Source organism: Argiope bruennichi, chromosome 3 (genome assembly GCF_947563725.1).
Source record: "Argiope bruennichi chromosome 3, qqArgBrue1.1, whole genome shotgun sequence".
NCBI lineage: Eukaryota > Metazoa > Arthropoda > Arachnida > Araneae > Araneidae > Argiope > Argiope bruennichi.
Genome location: NC_079153.1, coordinates 20,571,597 through 20,591,718, shown reverse-complemented (window position 1 = coordinate 20,591,718; position 20,122 = coordinate 20,571,597). Strand labels below are relative to the sequence as shown.

Here is a 20,122-nt window from a genome sequence, read left to right as displayed (position 1 = left end):
TTTTGAAGTCGAGTACTGAATGTGATATGTAATTTCAATTGCGGAAAAAATATTAATAAGAGAAGAAATACATCATTCTTAAAGCGTTTACCACTCGGATGTTGCAAGATGTTGGAAATTTCACAGTGTATTAAAGTCACCCGTGCTATTAAAACTAATTGCCATGAAAACTAGTTAAAGAAGGCGAGTTTTTCTATAGAAGATATGTTTGCTTTAGTCCTATCAATTCTTACGTTGGAGAACTACTTTCAAAGACGATTTTAAAAACTTTTTTCTTGTTTTGAGTTATTTTTACTATACCAGCGTCGCATTTTAAAACAAAACAAAAACTATTTTACAAAGTAGCCAGTAATTCAAAGAAAGTAAATAATATGATATAAGTAATAATAATAATAATCAGATTAAAAAGACGACATTGATCTCGAATCTCGATAGACAGATATTCTCTGGTTCATGGTGGGTATAATTAAAGTAACCCTATTCAGATCCCTCTAAAACCCGTTTTGCCTTTCGAATTTTGATGAAATTTTATGTATACGTTACATGGACCATGGAAAATAGATTTCTGCTATAAAAAAGATAGCTCAAATTTTGACCACGGAGGGGAATTGTAGCGCCTAAAAAAGGACAAAAAAAAATATGCCATGGTCATTAAAATTTATTCAGTTACAGAATGTACCTCATTAATATCAATTACGTGTTGAAACCGCATTCAATGGTGGCGCGACAATACACTCGAGGGATTTCAGCAACATGGTGTATAATGCTTTCACTTCAGGTAAAGTTCTAATTCCTCCTCTATAAACACGATCTTTTAAGAATCCCCACAACCAGAAATTACAAAGATTTATATCGGGTGAACGAGGAGGTCAGGCATCTGGAAAAGTTCTGGATATTACACGATTCTCGCAAAAGTTAGCACGAAGCAGTTTTTTGACTGGCCTCCAATGCAATGTGTTGTTCCATCTTACATAAAGACAATTGTCTCCAAACATTTCCGTTCCTGTAAAGCAAGAAAGATCTGCTAGCGAAGAAGTTAATTGTACCGTGTACTCGTGACAGAGCAAGTTTTAAGACCTTGAGGAATGATAGTTTTAAAGAAAAACGGTCCGAGGATAAAATCAGCAGTATATTCATAGCATGCAGTCACATAATCAGAAAGCAGTGGTTGTTAGTGCATGATATTAGGAGGTGAAGCCCTCCCCCCCATGCGGTAATTTTGATTATTCAGAGCTCCATCTAAAGAAAAATGGACCTCATCTCACCATAGAATTTTCAAAAACCGCGCGTCATCATCGTCCATTTTTGGCAAAAATCGGTATGCAAATTCATAATGTGTTTGGAGGTCTTGAGGTTGTAGCATTTTACACCACTTGGATTTTATACGGAATACCATTTTAAAGTGGATCACAAAATTTTTCGTGCTGTAGACAAAGGCATCGCCATCTCACGTGAGACCGATCGAGCACTTGCTGAAAAATAGCTGGAACTGGAGACTCTTTCAACCACAGCAACAGCGACTTCTTCGACAGTTTTATTCGCAACTGGTTTCCGCCTTCTTCCTCGCAGCTCATCCAAGTCTCCAGTTTCTTCAAATTTCATAATCGCATTCTTCAAACGATTCTTCGATACGGGCCCTTTTCGCAATTCCTTTAAAAGACAATATTCACTCAGTGCAACCAAGCTATTGCTGCCGGTTTGATAAAATAGTTTTAAGGGTTCTATAAGGATATGATTAACAATGACAAAGAAACGCAGAATGATTTTCGGGTTCTGACTATAAATCTCTTTGTAGGTCTGACTTATTTGCATAAGAAATTTTTAATGTCATCTGGTGGTTAAAATTTGAACTATTTTTTCATTGCAGAAATCTTTTCCCCATAATCCATATAACGTATACCAAGTTTCATCAATCAAATAGGCAAAATTTGTTTTAGAAGGGTATGAATGGGGTCACTTTAATTATAACCATCCTGTATGTGTTCGATATCTTGCATCGATTTTAACGCAAAAAAGATCTTTAAGTTTAGTGGAATGTCTATGGAAATGGACCATTGGCCTTCCTACTTAAGTTGAAAATTTATTACTAGGCCATCTTGGTTTTTAAGCTTTTGTATGTTTATAAACTAAATGAAAATGCTTCTTCGTGTTTAATCAATAGTTCATTATCAGAGATTAATTATGCTCATTCAGATCCATGATTAAAATGAATGAATAATGAAGAAAAATTGTGAGATGTCTAATGTCTTTTTTTACATATTATCTGTAAATATAAAGAATATTTTTCACATTTTGACCTTGTAATTAAAAGGCATACAAAAACTTTAAAATAATTAAAAATATTTCTCATATAATTTTCCTATTACAATGTACTTAATAAATAGTTACTTACCACATGTTTGAAAATTACAAATTTAGCTATTTTTCTTATATCTCATTTTTCTTATTTGTAATTTGTTTTAAAACCTCAAATTAAAAACGTTATTCAAATAAAATCCTTGAATTTTCATATCTAATGATGGCTATTAAAATGTAGGGGGGAAATAGCTAGTTACTTAGATCCTAAATTCTGTGCATATATATATATATATATATATATATATATATATATATATATATATATATATATATATATATATATATATATATATATATATATATATATATATATATATATATATATATATATATATATATATATATATATATATATATATATATATATATATATATATATATACATATATTGCACCTAATATTTTGAAGAAATAAAACATGTTACATTCCAAATCCTCACACAAGGTGCATTTACAAATGGATTGAAAATTATGATACCCAATTAAATGTTTATTAGACATGACAACAAGCACATGATATAATCTTCTAGATTTATTTTAATTTTTTGTAATTCTTTTTTAAATAATACAACATAGCAATGTATACATTGGCAACTCTCAACTCTTCAGTATACTAAGAAAGATCAACGAGAAGATTTTAATCTTAGAACTTACGTTGTCCACACTGTAAGATTGAGCAGAGGAGATGAGAATGCACAAATAAGCTCCTAAAATTGAGATTTCTGCGAAGATTTGAGCGAGGCAGTCCAGGTAGAACATCCTGCAGAAAACAAACACAGATTTTCTGAATATTTAATGGATGTGCATGATTATTTCATTCTGGAGAAGAAAATCAGAACACGGGAACTTTAACTACTTCGGATTACAAAAAAATATATTCAGCTTGTTTCAAAGGAAAATATTCAACTGTATATAATTGAATTAAAAGGATGTTTGCATTTTTCATAATTCTATTTAAGCTATGTAAGTGATTAGATTGTTTGTTTATATGAATGAGGATTTTAATATAATCAAGTAAATAAATTGAGAAACAAAGGTGTTTTTTTCCAGTACTTAATTATTATGATGACATTTTTCTTTTTTCAAAAATTTTAGAGCCCGTAAAGTATTAGATAAACTAAATACAAAAATGCAAATGTTTATTATATGATTTTTAAAGGTTATTATTTACTTCCTTAAAAATACCTGAAAAATCAAGCTTCACTCTATAGTTTTTTTTGGAGGGGGGGGAATCATAAATAAAATATGATACCATGGCTGTTTATTGTTATAAGCAAAATCTATAGTCTGTATTTTCTGTAGGCGGTTCAAGATCATATTTTTCTTCCTCGCTATTAGTTGTCTGGTATCAGTAACGCGGTAGAAAATGTGACCTTGAACCGACTACAGAAAATACACACACTATAATTGAATTGCAAACGCGGCATAGAGTAGGAGAAGAATACATTGGAGTTCGAAGACCTAAGCACTACCCACCTCCGATTCTTCCGAATGTCAATATTTAGTTATAAAAAAATATTAGTTTGTGTGTGTGTGTAAATTCGTGTTTTTTTCAGGAAAGACACATATATAGATAAACTTAAAAAGCAAAACCTTAGACATAAAATTTAATCCAAAGTATTAGAGCCGTTTCCGTGATGCATGAAATAAATTTATAGATATATATATGTACAAAAACATTTCGTTTAAAATTATACGATAAAAATTTTTGTAAAAGATTTTATCTAAAATTTGAAAAAAATAGTCGTAAAGGATTAAAAAGTTGACCTTTTCTAAAAAAAATGGTTTCAATCGTTCTCTGAAATAAATTTTAAAGCCCACTAAATTCATTAATAATGATTTCGTATTTCCTTATTTTATAAATATAAGCATGGCAATTTTCAAAACAAGAAAATACTAAATTGAATTAACCGTTACTGAATACTTTTAACTGGAAGAAATCACATATATAGACATTATGAAAAAATGTAATAATAATTCTATTTAAAATATTTTATTCTGAAGCTGACTTCTGAGAAGATAAAAAAAAGACTTAAAAAACAATGCGAACTTTTTAATAAAATGTCAGAAACAAAGCACTCTTTACTTATTTACAAAACTCTCAAATACTTGAAAAATGTTTTGAAAAAATAAAAAAGGAAACTTAAAAAATAAAGGGAAAAAGCTTATTTAAAAATTTAAGATAGAAAAAATAGTATTCAATACATTGAAGGAAAAAAAACACGTCTTCTATTTGTATAACTAAGTATTTAGCTGTTTTCTTTTATCTGGAATCGACTCTCCAATAGTAAGGTTTAAAAAATAAAATAATAGTAAATATTAGCTCAGAAATTGGATGGCAAATGTGTTCTGAATTCAAATAAAGGTAAAATCAGAGCAAATATTGATTTAAGAGAATAAATACCAATATATCAAAAGATTCCTACTTAAATTCATCAGAAAAAGCAAGCTCAAGTCTTGCTTTTACTGATGACTTTTAAACAGGAATGTTTTCTTAAAAAGGGAAAACGGAATTAGCGTTTCATTCAAGAAATAACACAAAATAATCAGCTTATTTCACATAATTTAAAAGAATTTACAGGATTTCCTAAATATTTTTATAGATTATTTTATCAGGAGGAATAGTAATCAATTTTACCTTGTAGCTATTAGAACAAATATAGTAAAAAAAGAACCAATGATCACTGTGATGCTACAGGAGATTTTGAGAATAGTGATTGTGCATTTCTCTGCCTAAAAAGAATAAAATATATTAAATAAATCCATTTTTACAAATACTTTTTTATAAGTATACTAAAAAGGAGATCGTTTTCAGTATATGATTCATTATTATAAATACTAAAGAATAAATTATAGAATAACTTTTATTTTAAACTGACTACCAGATGGCGCCACACATAAAATATATAATTTATAAATAATATTATAAATTATTATTAAATTAAAAAGAATTTAAAATATATAATTTAAATTAATTAATTAGCTTAAAATTAACTTCTGAAGTTATATGGCAATAGAATATCGTTTTTAAGAATACTCAAAGTTTAGAAAATTTGGAAAATCTGTCACATCAGAAAAAAAAATAATAACAATTATAAAATTTTGTCATCACGAACATGAAATAAATCAAGTTACATAACAGCGTGTAAAAATAAACAAATGTTAATTTTTAAAAAATCATAATTTTGTGCTATATATCCGTCTTTAGTCCGTGAAAGAGATTATATATGTTATTTTTATCGATTCTATCATTGCACGTAAAAAAAAAAAAAAAAACTTTAGAGAAACAAATTTAAATTATGTTAAATATGATTTGTTTTCATAACTATCTAAAGTAGTTACTAACTACTAAGTATGAATTGTTATTTTAACACTAGAAAGACAGAAGCTGCCATTTTGACTTCAAGCAAATTTCAAAGGCTTGTATGTCTTTTGTTTATTCTTTTCTTTAAATTGACCTAATTATTCATGATAAATATTTAGAACGAAAAAATATTTGCTCTTATTCATTATTAAGCAGCGTATACACGAGCCCAACTATTGCGCAATAGAAGGTTACTCCTACTTTAGTAAGATCACGTGACCGCAATGGAACAATGGCAAATAGTTGTGCCGATGAGATAAATATTTGCCATCTTTCCGTTGCGGTCATGTGATCTTTCTGAAGTAGGCGGGACCTTCCATTTCGCGCAATAGTTGGCCTTATGTGAACGCTGCTTTATAGGCTCTACACATGTGCACACCAAGAAAAGCTGGCTAGATTCAGTTTGAACGCCGAACAAAAACGCAGCCTGTGCTGTGTCTTTTTTGTTGCATTTTTCGTTATCTCTGTAGTATTCATTGTTTTTATGTGTCTTTCTAGGAGACAGCATTCTAACAAAAAATAAACCATTGAATTTTTGAAAAAAAGACAACAGAAGAGAAAACATTGAATTTCCAATTATTGATTTGATTTGCTTTCAGTCATTTTTATCGATTATTTTCAGCATTTAACAACTTCGTGGCATGTGAAATGTCTTGTTTTGAACAAAATTATATCCGGAATATTTATCAGACTCGGAGCAAATAAACGATATGTAGACCAAGGAGAATCATTAAAGGAACAAAAAATATTATAGAAATTTAGCATTACTTAAAAGAGCACAGAAAAGCAAAGGAAAAATGCGATCCTAAAAATTAATATATAGATGTGACTTTGTTGCTACTTTTTTCCTTATTGTGGAAGAAAATTTTTTTGCCGTCACTCTCTGATTTTATTTGAATGTTAGAATTTCTAGAGAAAAACTGTTGGAATCTGTTTATTTATTTATTTTCCTTTTTATGGATATTTTATTGGTAATGCTTTTGCTATTCCTACTTCCTTAACGTAAAAACATATTCTTTTTCAATTATATTTAATATTATTCATAAATATTTATACAATTTTGTAGTTCAATCTGCATTATATTTTATCTTTTTTAGTCTCAAAAATACATTGTGAATTGATCTTTTAATAATGTATAAAATAGTTTTGGGGCGTTAACTGTGTTGTTATACCTATAGCAATCTTCCAAAAACTACAAAAGTATTCGTTGCAAGTAGCAAACAGTACATGTTTAATATGCATCGATAAAACACTGTAATTTATAGTGTAAACTTTTTCTATAGCATTTATTTATTTAGAAACGAACCAATTAAAGAATCTAGAATATATTGACATACCACAATTCCCCCGGCTTTGACATCTAAAAGAAGAAAAAAAAGAAAAAATTTATAAATTTTTTATATGTCAAATGTTTTAATTTTTAGTTATTATTATAGTATTATTATAGTGTAACAAGAAATTATTATAGTATTAACAAGAAAATTCTATAATACCAATCTGACAATAGTGAATAAACGAAAAAAAATCTAAATTGTATGCCAAAGACTATAACTTCTTGAAATTTTTTATAACTGAAAAATAATTGTAGATTACAAATTTCTTTTCTTAAACCTAGAATAAAATATTTAAGACTTATTTTTCCAATATATTAAATTAAACGTCAAATATTTAAACTTTTAGTTAAGATATTCATCAATACTTTTCTCAATAAAAATGGCATAACTTTCAAAAATTAGTGCTATTTTCTGCTCTCAATTTGTTAATTTAGATTAAATTTACAATCTGCCTAATTTCCGCAATCACAGATACTCGTCACGTTAATCTATATTATCATTAATTTGTATCATAATGCAGATTAAAGTGATTCCAAGTATAGATAAAGAGATAAAGAATTCCCGTCCATAAGATTTATTTTCTTAAAAACCATTCATTGTTACTCTTGATTTTTAACTGTTTTTATAACTATAACTAAAATATTCCTTGAATATAAGATTCCGAAAAGGGTGATCTTTTTACCTTCTGCTGTTGTGATATTGACCACCTTGGGGGACCCACTGACTTGGGTAGTGTCCGAATAAGGCGCTACTGCCACCTTATACGAAGTGTCTGGTTTCAGGTCATTGATGGTGGCTTTGGTCTCTTTGACAACAACCTGATTGTCGACGGCCCTCTTCCGTCGTCTCTCCTCGGTCACTTCCCATGTCACCAGGAAAGATGGTTTTTGCCAGTTGGCACTCGACAACAGTTCCCATCCTAGAGTTACAGATCGGGAAGTGGTGTCTTCTAATGTGATTTTGCCAATGTTTCCTAAATCCACTGAAAAAAAAATAATAAAACCGTCATTATCACCATAGTTGGCTTCATATGCAGGGGGTTTCAAAACTTAATGCACAAAACTTGAAGAGAACTAAAGAGCTTCAACATGAGCTGTGTTGGCATAGTAATCCATGGCTTGAAAAGATATCCTCAAGAATTGAGGGAAGGAGCGAACACAACTTAGACATAAACGTCACAACTTATACGTGATTTCAAAACTTGTTTGTTCTGGTTTGTAATTTTTGCGGATATATACGAGTTTGTCATTTTTGTGGATAAGCATGTCAAGAGGTTCAATAGTTGCCGTCAAGTAACAACCCAGCTTTCAAATAAAGGACGTGGTAACTACAAAAGTCACAATGAGGCAGTGACAGCCATTTACGGAGCATAAATTTACCACAGTTAAATTTTAACGTTAATGTTAAAAATTTAACATTTAAATTTGATGTTAAAGTTTTCAACAAACATTTTAAATCTTCGCAAGCACTCTGATAGTCTATTTTATTTTCGGTATTTTTAAAATAAGCAACTGATTATATTTTCGAAAATGCAACATTTGTCAAACATTTTCAACAAATTGGTAAAATATTTCAGATCGAATTTTCCATAAAGTCTAGTGAAATAAATTTAATTATACATTTATATAAGGCTTTAACAAAATAGTTCGTCAAAATGTATCACATATTATAAGTGGTAATAAAACCAAATACAAGAGTTACACCATATGGTATAAAATAATGAAACATTGTAATTTCAACTTTTTTCAAATGCTGTGACTGCCTTTCGTTGCTGTAAAAATGCACCATCGGTAAATCAAATCATATTTTTGACAGCATATTTAAACTCATCAATCTATGTACAGTACAAGTAATGTCTTTTTTATTAAACATGATATTTTCATAAAATTTGCATTTCATTTGAACAAATTTCATAAAACTACAGATGAAATTTTGCTTTTTCAACTCTGTTATGCAAGTCCGTCGATATGAAAACTCAGATGAAAACGATAAATTAACAGACACTACTTTTCAAACAAAAGTAAACTTGAAAAATTTCAATGGTTTAAACAAAGGGATAGGGAGATTAAAAAATTGTATTGATGTATCTGGTGTCAAACATTGGCGAACCAATGGAAAATGTGAAATGTGAAGAGCAGGCGAAAGGGTGCTATCAGGGCCATTTGTAATATGCTTTGGTTACTCACTAATGACTTTTAGGGGAGAATTAAAAAGGGTAAGTTGTGATTTGCATATATGTTATTCTTTCTATTCAAAGGGAGTTTTGTAAATTAACTTTGCGTTGAGTATTTTTATAGTTTCATTGAATTCAGCATTTTGCTTAACTAATTAATTATACTGCAAAATGCTATTAGAAATGTTCTGAAAAAGGCTCTCCATGCAACCCAAAAGTCCATTCAATCAGAGAAAAGAAGATATACAAGAAATAAACGTCAAACGAGAAGTTTAATAGAGTTCAAAGGTAGACAAGCATTGCTGGATGGCTAATCGCCATAACATATTATATATGGAAATTGATGTTCATATCTTCTGAAACAATTATCTAAAAAAATGGTCTATGCATTATCTAAAGATTCAAATAATTGTTTTTAATGATATTAATTCCATTTCTGTACCATTTCATGCTTAAATTTGATGACATACAAAAATATTTTTAAATTTTATGATGAAATTCAAACTTATCCATCAAAACATTCAACCGCATGTTTTTATTCCATTTTTATTTTGTAATATATAACTTTTTAATTCGCGTTAAATTGAATCAACTGAATTCATGTTTTTCAATCATATTATATAACAAGTCAAAAAAGCATTTTGAATAATAAATTCCATGTTAATCATTTAACTGGCTAAAATCAATATTCTGGAAGAATAAGCTGGTCTCCAAAGGCAACTAGTTAATATTTATTTAGTAAAAAGGTTAACAATATTTTTGGAAGAATTTTCAACAGTCAAAAAGTGACATAAGCCATTAATAATGAGTTTGTAAGTAATTGCCTTGCCATTTATAAGTTATTATCAAAGTGCATTAAGTTCTAGCCATCTTATTCAGCATATTAATCCATATAATTGCTATCGTATTAATTTTTTTAAAGATTTGATTAGCAACAAGAAACCCTTATCAGCCACTAAACTGCCATAATTAACTCATTTTCAAGCATAAAAAAAAGTGTACCTTTCCGTTAGCAGGGCGCAAATGTCGCCAATTGTGAACCAATTGGCGGAATTCTACATTATTTGGCGATTTTTCGCTTGCGCCCGGCTAACGGATTGTGAACCAACCGCGAATTTGCGTAAGAAATTTGGCAAAATTCTACATTATTTGGCGATTTTTTGCTTGCGCCCGGCTAACGGAAAAGTACCAAAAAAAGAATGCAGGAATTTGTATTTGGCATTTACTATTATATTACACTATTATGCAGAGGTTCACACTTTTAGAATATTAGCTATTAAAACCATTTTCATTGTCCTTTCTAACAAAAACGTCATAGCTTTATCTGCAATTGCTCAAAAAATTTAATTCAAATTTATCATTTATAGTTAAATCACAACTTTGTGTAAGTGCTTTGTTAAATTCTTTGTAAAACCAAATTACATTACAGTGTGAATATTAATATATCCACACTGTATATTGTGCCTTTAATAAGCATTAATGTTTACTGTAAATTTCCTTTATTAGCATAATTTCGAAATTACGAAAGCCATTGTTAAAAATTAAAAATTTCTTCAAAATAAGTCAAAATTTCTTCAGAATAAGTCATGTTAATAAAACAAGATAAACAGAATGGGATATTTCTCATATTGATCATTGATTATTTTAAATTAATAATATTGGAATTCGTCCCTTAAAAAGAAAAAATTTTCTTCATTGAAATATCACTTGAATATTACGAATATTTTGTGCAAATATCATTGAAATATTTTCGGTTATGAAGATCAAGAAAATATTTAGCGGTCAAATATTTTACCAATTTTTATATTTCTCATAAACATTCCATGGCAAATAAATATTTCTGAAATAATTTTGTATCACATTCTTCCTTAATAATAGGAAAGTAATTTGGGCATTTTATCAACAGAACAAGGCTCTACTCATTTTCCAAAAGCCTTAACTGATGCCAGATACAAATTAGCAAATGTCTTATGAAATAAATAATTCAATTAACACTCTCAGAGAACAGAATGTGGGGAATTTATTCCATTCTACTCTGGAGACACGCAATAATCGTTTAAATTATCGATTTCGTTTTTAGTTTTATTTTGTATCTGGCGCTTGAATCAAATTCTACATTAGTTAGCGCAATACTAGAAAGAATTCTTAGAAGACATTAATTGGCATTAAGGATATTCAATCCACACCTCAATTTCAATAATATAGATGCTTTTAATAGTGTCTTATTTAATGAAATGTGACATTCTGTTTTATCTCTTTCTGATTTCAATTATTTGAATTTTAAGAATGCCATATTTAATATCCATTAAAATGCAATGTATTCGCACTGAATTAAATATATTTGATTAATACATAAAAAATGAATAAAATTTCCTGAAAAGAACAATTTTTAAATTGTATAAAACGTTGAAATATATTCTAAGCTCCTTATCAAAATATAGTTTTTTCAACATATATTTTAAAAAGATGCGATTTTGATTATTTAGCATGAATTCAAGATTTATATTCATTCTATTTGAAAATAATTATTACTACATTTGTCTATCGACATTTAATTTTCTTTCTGATGCGTTTAATTAGTTTCCCATTAAGTCGTGTATACTTCGCTTTTTTTTTTTCATATTTTTCAATATTTATGAACAGAAACAGTTAAGAAAATTATCTTACCTTAAAACATTTCATTATTTATTGAAATACTCCAATTAAAACTAAATTATTTTCTTTCTTACTAGCCACCTTCCGCGACCAGCTATTTGCCAATCATGTTTATAGCATTAATTTAATTATGTTAACCAAACCTTTATGAACTACATCTTACTGTAATCAAAGAAAATATTATTTTAAATTATACTTGTACAAAAAAATGTATGACATGATTAATTCAATTATGTTTTCAAAGTGGTGAAATAAATTGACGACAAAAATTGTTTGAATCGTCCGGTTGTTGAGGTTCAGAATTCTGTCGAAGTTTTATTTTTATTTTTAAATATCTCTCGAAATGAAAGAATAAGGGGTAGATGACCTTTAATTGCGTGTTTATGGACTAAACATTCATATAAAGCAAATATTTTCGGAACTAGTCCAATGACTGTGGCTGCAGAAATCTGATGAGAATTTTCTCCATGGAGAATACACAGTAAACTTTTTTTTTCAGTTTTTATCAGACGTGAAGGTGACGTATGGTAGGCAATTATTGATGATACATTTAAATGGCATAAGCTTCCATTTGCCACTTAACCATACCATAACCACCAGCGTACCAGTATCGATTAAAAATTTTGTTACTGGTACGGTGGTTACAATAGTATAAGTAAAACTATTTATATTTGCTATTATTTCAAACTGGGCCTGCATAATATTGATAGAATTTTTTGATCGATTAGCTGTGTTTTAAGGTGACAAATTGCGAAGTTCGCGAATAAAATTGATGAAATCGATATAGATTTTGATCTGGGGAAGCTTCTGTCAAAATTTTATTTGACAATATCTCTTAAAACTAAATATCTATGGATAGCAAGCAACCACTGATGATATATCTAATTGCCGTAAGCTTTCATAATACATTAAAAAAATTCGAAATTGGTATAGTAATATAAATAAAAGTATTTGTACTAACTGTTATTTTAAATCGTGGTTGCATAATAGTGATAGATATTTTGAGTGATAAATTATACTTTAAGGTGGCGAACTGTGAAATTGGCGAATAAAATTGTTGAAATCGATATAAGTTTTGAAGCTGAAGCTCTGTCAGAGTTTTATTTTATAATGTCTCTCAAAACTGTAGGGAGATGAGAAGTGGACAATCATTGTTGATGTATCTAGAAATCTAGAATCAGCCTCCGTATTAAATAAAAATTGGTTAAATGAATATAATGAGTAGGGATGAGTAATTCTGTCGTAGTTCCCCACCCCCCATATATTATGTATAGAAAAATAGTTTTTTTGAGATTTCGCTTGAAAATGGATCTGGTGTTCAGAGGTGGTTGCTGCAAGTGGCCACTGATGGAGTGTTTAGAGGTTAACTCTTGAATGAAGAAACAATGGGCGAAATCGGAACAATGATTGGGAATAGGGGACAGATTTTTCGGTTTTCCTTATAACGAAAGTCCACCCCTCCCCCCTCCATCTTTTTTTCAATCCCTAATGGGAAATAAAGGAAGACAAAAGTAGAAAGCTAAACAAATTTATTATTAAAAAAATTTACAAAAACAAAATTAGTTTATCAGCATAATCACTGTGAAAATTTAGTCATTTGTCGTATCGATGGATCAGGTATCTGATACCCTCTTTGAAGAATGCTACTACCAAAGGTGTGAGATGAACCTTACTATTCTTTTGAAACCCCTCATTAGCATAGAAGTTCTTTGAGTTTTCTTTTAAGAAAAAAATATAAAAGTTGAATGCTAAACATTAATTTGTCTGTTACAAGTTTGACATGCTGTTCGGCCAGATGATTGCTTGTGATTCCAGGCATCCTCCTCTTCATCCGAATCACTTGATCAGCTCGATGAACAAGATCTTCTCTTGCAACAGACTTGCGTCCCTGTATCCCTTCGAAGAGAGCACGCTTAAAGACAAATGATTTTCCTTTTTTCCGTGAATAGAAGATCTGGCGAGGTAGCCAAAATTTCCAGATTAATGTAGGGGAAGGAATTTCAAAGCCCTTCTCACATCACTGGAGAAGACATTCGAAGAAAGGGTCAGAAACCTATTCACCAATATGCCTGGATTTTCATTGCAATCATATCAAAAAGCAATAAATTTTTTTGAATGTTTTTGGTAGTAAATTCATTTTGTTCTCTGCTCTTGTTTTTTTATACCCCTCGAAGTTTGAAAAATAAAACAAAAATATCCCGCTTAATTGAAACATGTAGATTAATTAATGTTCTGTTTTAATAATCATTTTTCCTTTCTCGTATTCGAAATATAAAGGAAGTATTGCAATCATCAAAAAATTAAAACTCGATATTTTTCACGAATCTACACACTTCAGATCTCTCTCAGTTCAAAAACTGCCTTTTCAGAGTTATGTCTGCCTCTTTATCTGTTTGTGAATATGATAACTCAAAAACGCTTTCAACTAGATAATTGAAATTTGGTATATAAAACTACGACCAAGCTCATAGATTTCTACCAAATTTTAAAGGAAATCCATTCGCAGGAAGTCTGGTCGTTCGAATACTCGGTATGTTATGATTACAACTGTCGCTTCTTGTCAAATGTTGGCCACGGTGGCCTGGTGGTAAGGTCTCGGCTCGTGAGTCATAGGGTTTCAGGTTCGAGATCCGATTCCACCGAAGAACCGTCGTGTAAGGGGTCTGTTGCACGTTAAATCCGTCAGAGCCAAACGTCCTCTCTTAGTGATGCGGTGTGGAGAGGGAGGTGCCAGCTCAGGTGTCGTCCTCGTCATCTGGCCGCGGTTCAAAATGACGAGTTCTGTCCCAAAATAGCCCTAGTGTTGCTTTTCAACGGGACGTTAATATAACTAAACTAAACTAAACCTTGTCAATTGTTGGCTCCACTCGGTAGTTGGAAAGGCTTTCGAAATACAGACTCGCTCGAAAAGATTCAGCAAAACTCTAGATTCCGTTGGTGTTGTTCACCAGTGTTTTGCTTTATATTCGCATCCTTACCCAAGATCAATAATTTTTTGAGGGGGGGAGGGGAATAAGACCTTTATTAGCTAATATGCAAGAAAGTTTCGGGGAGACCACTTCAGCTGATTTAATTTCGGAATTGTGGTAAATTTTCAAATAAATATGAAGTAATGATATTTATATTCACCGATCATTAGAAATGGGTTGAAAGCTTCAGTTCTAATCTACGCCATTACAATGCATTCACAAGTCAGTATACTGCTTTCATAATTCTACAATGCCCCCAAGGCATTACCGACATAACCTGATTGGTAGGACGTTGGATTCGCGTCGCTTGGGTTGCGAGTTCGAACCCCCACCGTCCGAAGACTCCTCGTGTATGTGGTGGGTGGCTCACGTATAGATCTGTCGTGATCACAAAGTCCTCCTTGTCGAGAATAATACCACTGGGGAGTACTGGATCAGGGATGATCGTTCTCTGATTTAGATCTAAAATACGATCTGTGGATGAAATGCATGAATGAAGTCCGTCCCGTAAAAAGGGTTTGACATGTATGTAGCTAAGTCGTTTTCTTGATCCTAGATGGCACTACTGAAAAAAAAGAGAAGCACCCTTGACTTAAAATAACTGACTTCTGAAGTCAGTGGGCTTTTCCATGACAAATGCCATTAAAACAGCAACAACAATGCATATAATAAGTCTACTCATACGAGACCGAAAATAAAAAATTAAAAGTCACCTTTCGCTTCCGTCTTGCAGGCAAATGGCCGGGGTTCATCGCAACATTCACACTTCAACTCGTCCAACTCGCCCGTCGAAGTCACCTCAAACGTGCAACACATGATGTCGGAATTCGCCGTATTGGAGCAATCATCGGAAGTGCCATCGGCTGCATAGAACAAAGTAGATGACTAAGTGAATAAAAAAAATCAAATATGCGCTTTCAATAAAAATAATCTAAAAAAAAACAGTATTGATGAAGCACTGATTTATTAATCAGTCGAATAACGTTGTACAGATTTTGTATCACGTAGAAGATACAGAATTTTTTCCTCCAGAGACAAGCTGGTACAGATTCTGTACAGTCTAGCTAACATAACCATTCCTCGAGATTCAAAACTGTGGTCACATGCAAGGTCGTCTTATTCAGTGGGCTAATTAAACTGTAAGCGAAGCACACCGTTTATTGAAGGGCATCTGAGAATTTTCTGCGCAGGTTTTATTATAAATCATCATTGAAATTTTTATTTAATTATTATTTTAAACTTGTTAAAAGTAAAAAAAATGTTAAAGCTTTTGATTACTAGAAGGCTCCGATTTTGTAAAACGATGTATAATATTTCAAAAAAATATTCATGTAAAGATATTACAAAAATATTTATGTAAATTAGTGAAATAATCCTACACTATGCGTATGATAGAAGTTACCTACATTAACAATGATAAATAGGTAGCTATAAATTAATATATAACATCACATTAGAGCATTAGATTAACTATAATTTAAAAAGGATATCAATCATCAATTAAATAAATAATTTTAAAATATCAAATAAAATATAGAGAGCGCGTAGACATTTTACTATGTTAATTTAATAATTACATTAGTTATTTTTGTGTTAAATAAATATATAGGACAAAGCAGAAAAGATACTTTTGTATAATGCAAACATCAAAATTAAAAAGCATCGTTCTAAAAATGGTAAAAAATTAAATTGGGCTCCGGATTAGATCAAATTTTAATGAAATGCTTAGAATTGGGAAATTGTAACCGAATCAGACTCTCTTCAAATAATTTGATTATTTACCTGTCATCCCTAAGTATACATGAGGAATCAAGAAACTCTCTAGATATAGTAATATCGTTTTGGAAGTCAGAATTTTTCAGAATTGGACATAATCTCATAGAGGAAGAACTAATAAGGACCATGCAATTATTCGACTTGCTACCGTACATAGAACGCTGCGAAACAGTTCGAACGAAAACAACGTGAGTAGATGCTAACGTAGCGAACGTTAGGTTTTTAATTTTAGTTGTGATGAACATGATGACTACAAGTTGAAAAAAGAACTTTTCATGCTTGAGTAATCGTGGAAGTTAAATTTTAGTAAGATTTTACATTTGCTAAAAAATAAACTATTTTTTGGAGTAATGCATGCATGGATTCCTGGCTCAGTAACCGGCAATATAACAGTGGTGACCCGGCCGTGAGAGTAGGATTTACAACATCTATATTTATTTCTGTCATTTTCTCTACATTTAGAATCAGGAAATTCAATATCATCATTAAATATAAAAGCTGATATGACTCTTATCAAATGAAAAACATTTCTTTTATCCATTCATGTCGATAATGATGACTTGATTATTTCGTAGCAATGCATCATGAAATTCTTTATATAGTAATGGGAGAGATTGAATAATTTTGCCTACTAGAAGCAAAACGCGCAAACAATTTTTTAAAACTTTGTTGGCTCAAAAATCTTTTTGTTTCTAGGAATTGTTGATGGATAAGGTTTAATCCTAAGCATTCCTTCTCGCAGCTATTGCACAAAATCATATATAAAACGAGACTAAGATGTTGTTTATGTGTATAAGTCAGCTGAAAGTCGCAAAAACGTATCATACATACTGTCATCAAGTTAATAAAAATTCAAAAACTTAATGCTCACTACAGTATTACCTCCACGTCTCCGAGTAAATCGCAAACTTCTCTTGGGAGATAAATCCCAGATTTTTTCATTAAAATTATGCTGTGTTTATAGTTTTGCTTTATGGAATTTTGTATAATCTAATTGCCTTATCCACGCCAAAAAAAAATATCCGCGAAAATTTTTATTTACCCTCTATTTTTTAAAATTTTTATCATGTAAGAACATGATATTGTTTTGGTTAGGGGATTTTGAAGCTCGAAATCGCGTAGGCAATGAATTAAGCATAAGTGGCAATTTTCATCATCATCTTTTAATTGCATATATTTTTTAACCTACTTTTACTAGTATTGCTTTATTATTACGTATGCTTTTCTTTGACAGGAGATGCGTTTTTTTAAAAGGTTAACGTGGAACTATGACATCATAGCTGTTATTTCATCTCAAAATCGGTCGAGATCCAAAACTTTGTTTGCCAGCTAGAAAAATGGAAAAAGAAAGTTTAAAAAAAAAAAAAATAGAGAGAGAGAGAGGGGGGGGGATAGAGATCAATAGAAAACTCTCGTGATTGTTTCAAACCGGTTTAAACTGGTTAATGACTTAAATTAATGAAGACAAATAATGACTTAAAATAATAATGTTCTCACATGATAACGTGAAATTTGCGATCGTAGATTTCATTTTAATTTTTATTTTATTTTATTTATTTTGCTATTTCTGGTCAGAAGGGTTGGCAGCTAAATTTAAATTTTTTGATACCTTAATATTTCATTCTGTCGTCTGTGTGAATAGCAGTAGAATTAAGAATAGGTGCTATTCAGATATACTATGAATAATTTATAATATACCCACATACCAGTTTAGGTATGTGAGTAATGGCAAGTGTGGAATAATATTTAAAAATTCATTTTTTTTTTCGTGGAACTGAGAAAAGAGAAAAACATGTGCATGAGAATTAATAGAAAAGAAATCTGAAATGTTTTACTGCTTCCTTGCGAAAGCAACATTAGTTGCCAAACACGAAACAGAATTTCAGGTGCCTTTAAGAAACATCATCTCTCTGAGATGCAAAAGCTAATTAATAAGCATACAAAATTGTGAAAAAACAAACAAACAATAACATTATTTTCTGGAATCTTTTTTCTTATTCTAAAGCAAAGTACAAAGAACATTTTAAAAAGCCCTGATATATATTTCTTTATTTCAAATGTAAGCGACAGTTATAATTACATAGATGATAGCAGATTGCCGAATATCAGATATAATTAGAAAAAGCTTGTGAAATTTTATGTTCTTATTTTATCATAAAAGCAAAATGCAAAATTAAATACTTTTTTTTTTTTGCTTGGAGGAATAATAAATAAAAAAAAGTATGTGTTTCCAGTTAAAGTAAGTTAACTGAGCTCTGCCGAAGGATAAAATAAACTTTGACTGACAAAAAATCTTTGCGAAATCTAACAAATAAATTTATGTATTGTTGAAAGATGCAACTCCTACCGTTAAGTTATAATGTCTTAAAAAATTGATTTTAGCTTTCTATTATTCCCGATCAAGTCGCATGGATTGATCTGTTTTATTTTATGCAAAACATTTGAACCAAAATGTACCTTCCTGCCGCTCATTTAAAGCAAGTCGCTCTGGAGCCGAATTTGTTGAACCCTCTTCAGCCTGACTGAGAATTAAACTGAATTGAGAGATGGTCGTCGACGGAATAAAAAGAAAGGATGAGACGAGAAAGGAGGGGAGATTTTGGTTTTGTTATGTGTGTGATGGCCAAATCCTGAACTCTGGATATTTAGCAATTTTAGATTAGTTTGGTTTTGAAAACCCCGGTGGATTTTAAACTGTTAAACCCGTTTTTCATTTATGTTTAATATTAATCGTTCTCTATGTCTGTGAATAAATGTCTTGTGTGCTTTTAAAACTATGTTTTCCTTTTCAAGACATTACACAGGATAACATTTCGATGAAGTCCTTTCTTTACTTTCCTTAAAAAATACTTTATTCTCTCAAAACTGTAAAAAAAAAAAAAAAAAACTTTCCAGTTACTTTAAAACTATATCAACAGATGGACTTTAACTTATAATTTAAATTCACTTGTTAAGACGGCGTAAATATTCTTTATATTTTATTTATTTTGCATGAAAAATATCAACATGACTTTTAAATAAAACAATAAAGATTAAACATATTTGAAAATGCTTTCTATTTTTCAGTCGCTATCACAATCTTTTTCATTGCGAAAGCTTTCAGCAACTTCTGATACCAAACCAGTTTTAAAAAATACATAAAACTTTATCTTACTCAATGCCGCCGATGTGGATGATTCAGAAATATCCATCCAAAAGTGCGTCTTCACGTGAGTCGCCAGCATAGCTTTGGCCACAGGTGTGAGTTCCTTTTGGGTTCTGTAGTCCAGGAGCTCTCCATTGTTTCTTTTGCATATCTCAACTGCTTCCCTAGGTCCCTTGGACACCGGGGCTGCCCACACACAAACAGGTCCGTCTTGGATCTGGCCTTTCTCACATGATGGGTCTGCAAATAAATATTAAGTAGAAGAGGTCAATTAACTAACAATTAGCATCTCACTAAACACAGCATTTTTGTGATAAATTTTCATTGATAAGAATATGTTCTCAAAACT

At 30.6% G+C, this 20,122-nt stretch overlaps 1 protein-coding gene across 1 annotated transcript in view; it reads right to left on the bottom strand.

Annotated features, from left to right (window-relative positions):
- The window catches only part of LOC129964263 (uncharacterized), a 104,681-nt gene that overhangs the window by 10,833 nt on the left and 73,726 nt on the right, over positions 1–20,122 (bottom strand). The window contains exons 18-23 of the mRNA XM_056079012.1: positions 19,783–20,013; positions 15,566–15,715; positions 7,738–8,037; positions 7,059–7,081; positions 4,996–5,090; positions 3,012–3,117 (exon numbers count right to left, since the gene is read on the bottom strand). Coding sequence (XP_055934987.1) covers positions 3,012–3,117; positions 4,996–5,090; positions 7,059–7,081; positions 7,738–8,037; positions 15,566–15,715; positions 19,783–20,013 — 905 coding nt within the window. The remainder of the gene's footprint in view (positions 1–3,011; positions 3,118–4,995; positions 5,091–7,058; positions 7,082–7,737; positions 8,038–15,565; positions 15,716–19,782; positions 20,014–20,122) is intronic.